We start from the raw sequence: 10518 nt of genomic DNA on the forward strand, positions 1-10518 counted from the left end.
GGGGAGCCCCAAAGCAAAAGCAGCAGCCAATTAACTCTAAACTAGTGAGAAAAATAAGCCCTTATTTGTTCGAGCCATTGTTGGGTCCACTGACACTTAGACCAGAGTGTAGCCTGACTGATAACCCCATCTCAGAGCTAGAGTGTGGACCCAGAGACCTATCAGGTAGTGCAGGGTTTTAGTTTCTGTTTCTGTCTCTCTCTCTCTCTCTGTATCTCTCTCTGTATCTCTCTCTGTCTCTCTCAACTGTTAGCCCCAGAAAACAGTGCCCCTTGTCTATACCAGCAGGGTGGGTTGAGGAAAGATCTGCTCCCTCCCCTTCTGTAGTGGGAGAGAGAGGCGGGAGACAGGCACTTGTTATTATCAGCCTGTCATATATCAATAAAAGGGCTATAGATAACCCCTGTGTTGTGTGTTGGCCCCTATGGTGTTTACTTCATAGCAGGCTGGGATCCATTAGCTCACAAGTCCCCCCCTCCGGGGGCCAAACTCAAATTTGCACACATCCAGTTGCTTTAAATATAGCCCTAATAAGCATATTTTCAGCCCCTTAGCACCTGCCTGCTTTACACACCCTGCAAAACTTCACCCAACATCTGCCGGCCATAGATAAGACAAACCGCAGAGCTATAAAAGACCCCAAGCCACTGCTGCCCTTTGAAGTTGTCTGACCCAGAGACCTACCTAGACACATAAACCCCCTCTTGGAGTCCTTTCTGCCCCGGGAGGCCCCTTGCCCTCTTCCCTTTCAGGGGGTGGTCCAGCACTGCTATCCCTAGAACGCCTCCTGCTGTGGGGGACTTCCCTTGAGCGCAGTCCTGTCCCAGAGCCACGCTCATACAGCTCATTGTGTGCCACTACCATCTAGTGGTCATGAGGGTTTTGTTTTGTTTTGCTTGATCAGTCCCAAATATTTGAACTTGCCACCACTTCTCACTAGGACTCCACACGATGAGGGGTGGGGAGGAATAATTCCCCAGTAGAAAATCTGGATGCTCTTAGGAAGGAGTGGAGAGAGGAGGCATTCGAAAACTTGACAGACCCACTACAGGAAGTAACGTCAAAGATACATGAGGCTCTCAGCACCAGGAGAAGACCGGTACCCAGAGGCAACTGGAACACTTTTGACAGAGATTAAAGCAGTGAATAAAGAACTAGATGCTGCCAGGAAAGGGGCAATGGAGGTGCTTCCTGATTCAGGCTTTCTTGCTTTAGAAATATTCAGAAAAGAAACTGACCAAGTAATGACCTCCTACTGGAGCTGAACTTCCCCAATTCTAAGTCTGGCTCTAAGACATACTCTTCCTCTACTGGCAAGGGGCACACATGTGGCCTAAGCTCAGCCAGTGAGATAACTGACCTCAGGTCTGTTCATCTGCGTGAGTGACTTCAGTATTTGGAGATAAGAATCCTGGTTCTATCAAGAGACACGTCCCTGGTCCCCACTTCAAGCCGCGTAGGATGTCTGCTGCCCTCCAGGGACTCCTAAAGGTAGGTGTCTCAGTCAGTGTTACTAGTTGTAAGCAATAGACATACTTCTGCCTGAATTAAATAGAAAATAAATTTATGAAAGGTCTGTGGGCACAGAAAGTGGATGGGTGACGTGGGGAGCTGTTCAAGAACTGCCTCAGGCTATGCATCCAGATCTAATGCTCAAAATCATGGGGCAGAAATGTCTAGTGAAGGTACCACTGTTTCCATCTCATCTGGGCACCAGATGCCCCAGCTTGTATCCCTGACACTGAACATTAGAAGCTGTGCTGCCATCATTTTGAGGCTAGAAGGTGAAGGTGTACTGCTATCCCTACCAGGTAAAAACAAAAGACGTCTGGATTCTCTGCTTATTGGGTTAGAGAATAGAGCATTTGCCAGAGGCTGTGTTCATTTTCCTCAATAAAGAAATACCTGGAATAGCAGCTGCAGTTTGACTTAACTCTTGTTACTACACCTACTGTAATTTCCCAAGACCCATCTGTCTTCTGCATTATACAAACCACTAAATTAAGTTGAAATAGGAATCAGTACCCCTCCACTTTTCAAGTCTTTAATGGTAGCATTCATCTTTGCAATTCTTCCGGTATTGATTTGAGGATTCTGCTTATAGAGGGAGCATTGAAGAGGGAGGCTTCCACTTGGCTCTTACCACAATAAAGGCTCTTACTCTATGAATCTGAGAAATAATGTAAAGATTATGGTAGTTGCAGAGTATATTATTCCAACTGTGTACTCAGAAAGTGTGGAAATAGCTACAGAATGAGTGAAGAATTCCACCAGCTCTATCTCGGTCAAATTTCCCTTTAACTGTCATAAGTCCTCATTTTAACAGGTGGACCACAGCAATAACAATTTAGGTATTATTAGCTCACAGCCAGCAACTAATAATCCCTGAAGGATAAAGGTATTTGTCTTTCCCGAGTGTACAATTATCTTAGCAAATGGCATACACCCATTCTAACACTGCCTCCTCTGTCTGTTGAGGCTGTTCCTGACTTGTTCAAAACCCCTTTTTGGTGATATCTGCAACTATAATCACCGGGGCTGATTTTCTTAATTTTTTTTTAATACCAATATTCTGGTCACATCACAGAGTCACCTTGCAAGGAAAAGCCAATTCTTCCACCCCTACCACACTTCACTGCCTCCAAATTTATAATCAGAGTCAAATCTCAGCATGTCCCAAGGTCCAGTTATAAAGTCATGTGTACATGTGCATGCACACGCACGGCAGATCTGAGCCAGAGATGATGAGCAGGAAAGTCAGCTTGAGGGGACTGGAGAAAAGCTGACTGCTGGACCCATATCCTTCCAGGTTGGTTGCTGCTGGAGGACAACCAACCTCTGGCTGTTCCCAGGCTCCTCACCATCCCCTCTTCCCCCCAGCACAGAAGAGATACCCAGTGAATGCCTGGTAAATGCACCTATGAGGGTATTAGTAGAAGCAGCAATTCTCAATTCTCAAACCTGGCTACACATTAGAATCACCTGAGGAGCTTTAAAAACTATCCTGATAACTGAGGCTCGCTTCCAGAGATACTGACTCCATTGGTGTGGGACTGGAGAAGGGGAGGGATTAGCACATTGGTTTTTTTTTTTTTAAGTCCCTGGAAATGATTCCAGTTGCAGAAATCACTGAACTAGCGGGCTAGATAAGGCAGTGGTTCTCAACCTTGGCTGCACATTGAAAACACCTGGAAAGCTTTTTAAAAAACTGATGAGGGGCTTCCCTGGTGGCACAGTGGTTAAGAAACCGCTTGCCAATGCAGGGGACATGGGTTCGAGCCCTGGTCCGGGAAGATCCCACATGCCGCGGAGCAACTAAGCCCATGTGCCACAACTACTGAGCCTGCGCTCTAGAGCCTGTGAGCCACAACTAGTGAGCCCTCGTGCCACAGCTACTGAAGCCTGTGCATCTAGAGTCTGTGCTCCACAACAAGAGAAGCCACTGCATAGAGTAGCCTGCGCACCGCAACTAGAGAAAGCCCACACACAGCAACAAAGACCCAAGGCAACCAAAAATAAATAATAAATTAATTAATTTTTAAAAACTGATGAATCTCCAACCTAAAGTGTTTGATTTAATTTTTTAATTGGTCTGCCTGGGTATTAGGAGCTTTTAAAGCTTACAGGTGATTCTAATGTGCAGAACCATTAGGATAAATTTGAGAACTTTTAAGAGAATGAAATCATCAATATAGTCATTGTTTTGTAATAACTTTAAATGGAGTATAACCTATAAAAATATTGAATCACTATGTTGTACACCTGAAACTAGTATAATATTGGAAATCATCTATACTTTAATAAAAAAAACTTTAAAAATATGGAATTCCCTGGCAGTCCACTGGTTAGGGCCTGGGTTCAATCCCCAGTTGGGGAACTAAGATCCCGCAAGCCACATAGTGTGGCCAAAAACATAATAATTAAAAAATAAATGATGAAGGCATGAATCAATCTGTAGTCCTACGCCTCACACTTAGAGACACCTGTGCACGTGTGTGTGTGTGTAGTTGCAGGGATGAGGCTTATCCGTTATCATCTTAGCACTGTAGACTGAGGCTCTGTGGTCAGGCCACTCAAGATGGCTTCTCTTGCTCTCTGTACATCCCCTGCCTGACCAGTCCCTGCTTAACCTACACCCTACTCACATGACTACCCAATCCTCTTAATCATAGGGCTTAATCAGTAACTACCTACATACTTGCCCCCTGCCCCAGCCGCTGGTTTCCCTGGTAACTGATGAGTCAACCTGACGTCAATTCCCCCTATAAAAGGTAGCCTCCTTCTTCGCTGAGTAATGAAGCTTGTTGTGTGCTGCCCGCCCGCCATCCGCCATCCGCGGTGGGGTGCCCCTCCAGGACTTTGCTTCAGACTTGTAAGATTCCCTACCCAATAAATCGTTGACATCTCTGTCACTGTCTCCAGACTCTTTCTTTGGTCTCATAGCTGGACAATTGCTAAGGTTTGTAGACCGGACCAGACCCAGGTTTCTGGAAGCCAGTTCCATTCCCAACTCCCACTGAAATGATTGGCACCATTTGCCCCTTGGCCTGACCACTATTCACCCCCGAAGCCTGTCTGGCATCTAACTGGGGCTTAGCTAATAGGCATCTCTGGGGGTGTGGGGCAGTGCTGTCCAGGCCCAGAGCTATGGGAATGAGAAAGAGCACACAGGGAAAGGTCCCCCGGACCCAGTCAGTGGAGGTCTTGGTCCCAAAGAGTTTGCCGGGGCATAGTTCTAAGGACAGGAATGTTGGCATATAGACACCCAAGGTTCCCAGCTGCGTTTTCTTAGGAAGGAAGGCCTGACCTTCATTCTGACACTATAACCTTCCCACGTTGTATTAACAGGAAGTGAAATCAAATTATTTTATGAAATGTACACAGATGGTAATTGTGACCCCCCCACACCCAAGCCATGGCAAAATAAAAAGTTGGCCACCCTATGCTGGTATCTCCGATTGGTTGGTAGGTTATTGGTCCAAGAAATCGGAAAACCTAGAAACTGAAGGTTTCTCTGGCGGGTTGGGGATGGAAACCAGCTTGTAGTGGGCTGAGGGGGAAGAAATGGGAGGCAAGGAAGTGGCAACAGCAGGTGTGTATCTTTTGTAGATCAGTGCTCGTTCGGGGCTAGCAGTTGCAGCATCACCTGGGAGTTCCGAAAGCAAGTTTCTGGTCCCTACCCCAGACCTACAAAGTCAGAACCTCTGGGAACGGAGCCCAGCAATCTGATTTTTAAAAACTCCCAATGCACACCAAAGTTAAAGAACCACTCTACCTGCTTGTGAAGAGGCCGAGAGAAAGAGAAGTGACTGGAGAGCCGAGTGAGATGAAAGGATGATTTTTGTGGCTGTGGTTTTAATGGAGAAAATACTCCAGCTTTTTAAAAAAAACTTTATTGAAATGCAATATACCTCCAGAAAAGTGCACGTGATACAAATGTACAGCTGGATGCACTTTCACAATCAGGAACCCACGCAACCTCAGAGTGAGAAACAGAACACCACTAAGCATCCCAGAAGCCCTCTCTGCCTCCTCCTGACCTGTAATGGCAGAAACTAGTCTCACCTGTTCTTGTCCTTTATACAGATGGAAGCAAATAGGATGTGCTCTTCCGTCCCTGGCTTCTTTGAGTCGTCGTGTCTTTGTAAGATCCATCTATATCATTGCATACAATTGTAGACCCCTCATTCTCACTGCTGCAGAGTATTGCACTGTGTGACTACAATTATGCTACTGATAATGGGTGTGTGAGCTTTCCAAGTTGGGGCTGTTCCAACTAGGGCAGCTATGAATATTCTAGTACATGTCTGTTGGGTACATACCTAGGAGAGGAACTTCTGGAGACTCGACACTGTTTAAATGTTGTTGAGAAGGAACCAGCAGACAAGATGTGAAGCTAACAGGAGAGAAGGGGGTCACTGAGTGAGGTCCCTGGGGAAGCAGGAGGTAAGAAGTGGGAGAGGGCGGGGCCAGAACCAGAGGCAGGGAATAGGCTTTTCCATTGGAGCGGGGTGGAAGGTGGGTTTGTAGTTGGGGGTGGATAATAGAGGGCTCCTTGTGTTGGCTTTGATTTGTTATGTGAAGTGGGAGGACAGATGGTCTGCTGAGAGCACAGCGGAGGGTTTGGGGTTTGAGGCGCTCATAGTAGAGCGTGGTCAGCAGAGAGATGACTGGAGAACGGATGAGACTGCAGCACTCTTTGGAGTTCTATGATTTTTCCCACAGAACTGCTCCTTGAAGTGAAACCCAGAGTGAAGGAATATGGAAACACCTGCTTTCCAGGCTGCAGCTCCCCAAGAGCCCTATGGCGCCACCTGCTGGATAAGGGCCACATGACGTGCCCAGGGAGGTAGGTACCTTCACCACCCAAGTTGCTTCCCAGCTAGGGAAACCCAGACCCCTGGAGTGGCCTCAGGCTGAGCCTTGACCCAAGCCAGAGACCAGAAACCCCCATACCGGAAACTAGTCACATGCTGAGCCCTGATCCAAGCCAATGTACTGCAGTTCTCACTCAAGCTCCCCGTCCCTAGATTAGAGCCTTAACAGGACCGGGATCCAAAGGCTGCACCCCCTAAAGGGAGGGGCCTGCGGGTGCTCTGGGTCTCAGGGGCTGTGGCCCTAGGACTGGGCTCCTCCTTCCCTTAACGGGGTACCCTGCCATGAGAGCCCCTCGGGCCCTGTGCCCTAGCGGGGCAGGCTCACTCACAGCCTCCCTGGCCCTGTGCCCTGCCCAGCCCTGTTCTAGATTCCACACCGCCCTTCCCCAAGGGTGCATCCACCTCCTACCCACCGGCTCAGGCTCGGGCAGGGCCTCCCAAGACTCAGCCTGGAAGGCGGGCAGGCACCGTGGGCCATGGAACCCACAGCAGGGCCTGTGCTCTACCAGAAGCTGCTGGTCTGGGAACCAAGCTTGGAGTCTGAGGAGGAAGAGGGGGAGATATCGGAGCAGCTCATTCCAGATCCCTCGGGGCCCCAGGACTCCTCTGGGTGAGTCAGGGAGGGGTCTGGGCACACAGCAACTCAGGACTGAGGCTGGCAAGTCCCTCCCTCTGGAGCCCCTAAGGAGCGCCAGACAACGCCGTGCTTGGTCAGCTCTAGGAAACTTGGTTGAGTTGGGGGGACCCCCGGCTGCAGCTCCAGGCCTGGCCTGTGCCAGTCAATCCAAGGTCTGTGCGTCTGAAGGGACATTTGTATCAAGTCAGCCCTGCCGGCTGCTCTGCCAAAGGCTCCCAGCTCCCACCCCCTAGTGCACGAGGCACCTGCTGGGCAGGTTGGTCCTGGCTACACCTGGCCGGGCCCTGCTCAAGCCTGCCAAGCCCCCTTCAGGCGTCCCTCCAGACTGGCTGGACCTACCTCTCCAACCTCCTCTCCAGAGACTCAGTTTCCCCCAAGCTCCTTCCCATCTCTGTGTCTCCAGACATGCTGGGGCTTCTGCCAGGAGGCCCTTTCTCCTTGGCAATCTTATACTCCTGCAAGCAAGACCAAACCTTTTGGGAATTGTCTGCTGGGCTCTTGGGCGTCCGCCTGCCTGGTCCTGGCTCAGGACATCCCTCTCTGCAGGAACAAGGCTGGCAGTCTGCCCGGGGCCTGGGCCCAACTGCTGGCTGCCCTGCTGCTGCTGCTGGCCGCTGGCTTCTCCCTGGCCGCAAGGCAACTCCGCAGCAGCGGTGCCTCTCCAGGAACCTTGGGCTCTGGGGCCGCTCCAGCCATCAGGCACTCCCACAGGCCTGGCGTGTACCACCGCGGCGGCTACAGCAGCCCTACAGGTCGGCGCTAGGAGCAGCTCGGGGGAGGGAAGGGGCCGGGGTCACAGGTCCCAGTCCCAAGACAGTCCCTTTCTTGCTGCAGCCACCTGCTCCCACCTGGGTCGAGAGCTGTTTGTTGCCGGGGGCAACGTCGTGGATGCTGGAGTTGGAGCAGCTTTGTGTCTGGCGGTGGTGCATCCTCACGCCACAGGGCTAGGTCAGTGACCCACAACCCCAGCCAGCGACCCCAACCCTGGGCATGATCAGTAACTTGGAACTCAGGCAGTCAGTGGCCCCTGGCCTTCAAGGCTGGCTGGTCAGCAGGACGTAGGACTTGGGCAGTAGCCCCAACCCTAGGCTGTGACCCTTGATCCCAGATCAGTATGATCTTGACCCCAGGCCTGGTTATTGATGCCTGTCTCCAGGCCTAGTCAGTAAACACTAACCCCAGGCTAAGTCAGTGACCCTTCACCTGGGACTACTGAGTGCCCCTGACACCAGTCAGTGCCCCGGACCCCTGTGTGACCCCTTTGTCTCCTCCCAGGTGCCATGTTCTGGGGCCTCTTCCATAATAGCTCCTCAGGCAACTCAACTGCCCTGACGTCAGGCCCAGTCCAGACCCTGGCCCCCGGCCTGGGGCTACCCTGGGCTCTGCCTGCCCTGCATTTGCTACACACACACTTTGGCAGCCTGCCCTGGCCACACCTGCTGGTAGGCCCCACCACGCTGGCTCAAGAGGGCTTTCTGGTAGACACATCCCTGGCCAGGGCTCTGGCAGCCCAGGGCACAAAGGGCCTCTGTCCCCTACTTTGCCACACTGATGGGACTCCCCTGGGCCCTGGGGCCCGAGCCACCAACCCCAAACTGGCAGCTGTGCTCCACCGGGCTGCACTTGCCCCAGCCCCAGACCTTGCCGGGGATGCTCTACTCAGTCTGCTGGCCGGAGACCTGGGGCTGGAGGGCCCCTCAGCTAGGCCCATGCCCACCTTGGAGCCAGCACTGCAGCTACCTGTGCCCCAGGGCATCCTGTTCACCACCCCCAGCCCCTCAGCTGGCCCGGAACTCCTGGAACTGCTGGAGGCAGCTCTATAGTCCGGGGGTCACAGCCCTGCCCAGCACTCCTACAAGCTGCTGTCTCCCCCGGGAGCGGTGTCCTGGCCACATGGACAGCAGCGGCTCTGTGCTCCTTCTCACCTCCTCGCTCAACAGTTCCTTTGGCTCTGGACACCTGTCCCCAGGCACCGGGGTTCTACTCAGCAACCTGGTGGCCGAGTCTGCAAACAGTGCCTGGGCCTGTCCCCTCATCCTTCTTGACAGCTCAGATGACACAGAGGCCGCTGTGTTGGGGCTCGTGGCTTCAGGGACCCCTGCAGCTGCCAGAGTCATGGCTCACACACTGCTCAGCCACTCGGCTGGGCCCCAAACCCAGGCCCAGCAAGGACCAGCAGAGAGCCCCGGAGCTTGTGGCCAAGGGACCCTGCTTCAGGTGGCAGCCCACGCAGAGCACGCCCATGTCTCCAGTGTCCCCAGTAGCTGCTGCTCCTTTCAGGGGTTTTAAGGTGGGGCGGTGCCTGGCAGGGGTGGGTGGGAGTAGGGGTCTCAAGCCTGGAGGCCAGGGCAGAGCGGGCCCGGCAGCAATGGAGTACATGAAGAGTGTGCATCAATCATGTGCCCACTGCTGGCTTAGGCCCTCAACTTCTGGCCTGATCAGTCGCCTGGACTTGAGTTTTTTCAGCTAAGGAACCTGAGGACAATGAGGAAAGAACACCAGTTCAGATCCAGCTCTGGGAAGGACAGGTGGAAGAAAGCCACACCCGTCCCTAAACTCTGGGCCTCTGGGCAGGGCGGGCAGATCCTGGCGCACTGCTGGCATCTCTGTGCTCCCCTTCAGGCCATACTCTGCTGATCTCCCTCATCTGGGCTGGAAACAAAGATCAAGCCTCCTGGACGCCACGTGCCATTCCTGCTTCTTGGTTACTTTCACATCAGCCTTTTAGGCACCTGGTGTCTGGGCTTTGCCCATGGGCAACATAGGAGACGCCCACCCAGGGACACAGAGCCGGGCTGGTGTCTTTCTGCTCAGCTTCTGACTCCTGGGGCACCACATGTACAAGGTAAACCACTTATTCTCACTTTCTGAAACAGTAGAGCAAGGAAGTGGTTGAGAGGAGGGTGAGTAGTTGGGTGTCTCAGGGGATACAAAAGGGGCTGGAGCTGGGTGTGTGGAATTTCAAGGCCAGGGTTGGCCCTCACCTCCCCGCTTCCCAGAGCGCCAGGGTCTCTGAATGACAATCCTCCAGAGACAGAAGCCAAGAAACAGGGGTGGCCAGTAGCACTCCTCCGCCGCGCTGTAAGAGGTATCTCTGATTTAAAGAACTCAATCCCACCACCTCCCCCTCACTGCTCCCCCCAACGAAGAGAATTCTTCCCCCAGCTCAAATGATACCACAGTCTACCCGCTGATGTTAGCCCCAAACCCAACATCCCTCTCTTTTCCATCACCCACTACCAGCTCCAAATTAGCTGGAATTTTCTCACATTACCTTGGTCCGATCCAACTGGTCTTCCTGCTTCTACTCTGCTCTCCTACAATCCATCCTCCACACAGCAGGATAATCTATTAAAAGTGTAAGTAGGATCAAGCCTTGTCCCTGCGTAAAACCCTCCAGTGATTTCCCATCACAATCAGAATAAAATCCAAACTCCTGATCTCTCCTGAGAACAGAGGAGCCTGGCCGCCCCGCCCCCAGCCGACCCAATTCAGTGCGCATGC

General features: G+C 52.3%; 1 protein-coding gene and 1 long non-coding RNA gene across 2 annotated transcripts in view; one reads left to right on the forward strand and one right to left on the reverse strand.

Moving 5' to 3' along the window:
* The window catches only part of LOC130705890 (uncharacterized), a 24203-nt gene extending 13713 nt beyond the window's left edge, over positions 1 to 10490 (reverse strand). The window contains exons 1-2 of the long non-coding RNA XR_009006292.1: positions 10289 to 10490; positions 5823 to 5896 (exon numbers count right to left, since the gene is read on the reverse strand). This is a non-coding gene — a long non-coding RNA (uncharacterized LOC130705890). The remainder of the gene's footprint in view (positions 1 to 5822; positions 5897 to 10288) is intronic.
* Positions 6854 to 9303, forward strand: GGT6 (gamma-glutamyltransferase 6). Its single transcript, XM_007177415.3, is given in 6 exon segments — positions 6854 to 6987; positions 7561 to 7766; positions 7849 to 7962; positions 8290 to 8844; positions 8847 to 8906; positions 8909 to 9303. Coding segments are annotated over 6 exon segments (1464 nt in total).
* Positions 10491 to 10518: the final 28 nt, after the last annotated feature.

This window comes from Balaenoptera acutorostrata, chromosome 20, assembly GCF_949987535.1.
Source record: "Balaenoptera acutorostrata chromosome 20, mBalAcu1.1, whole genome shotgun sequence".
Classification (NCBI taxonomy): domain Eukaryota; kingdom Metazoa; phylum Chordata; class Mammalia; order Artiodactyla; family Balaenopteridae; genus Balaenoptera; species Balaenoptera acutorostrata.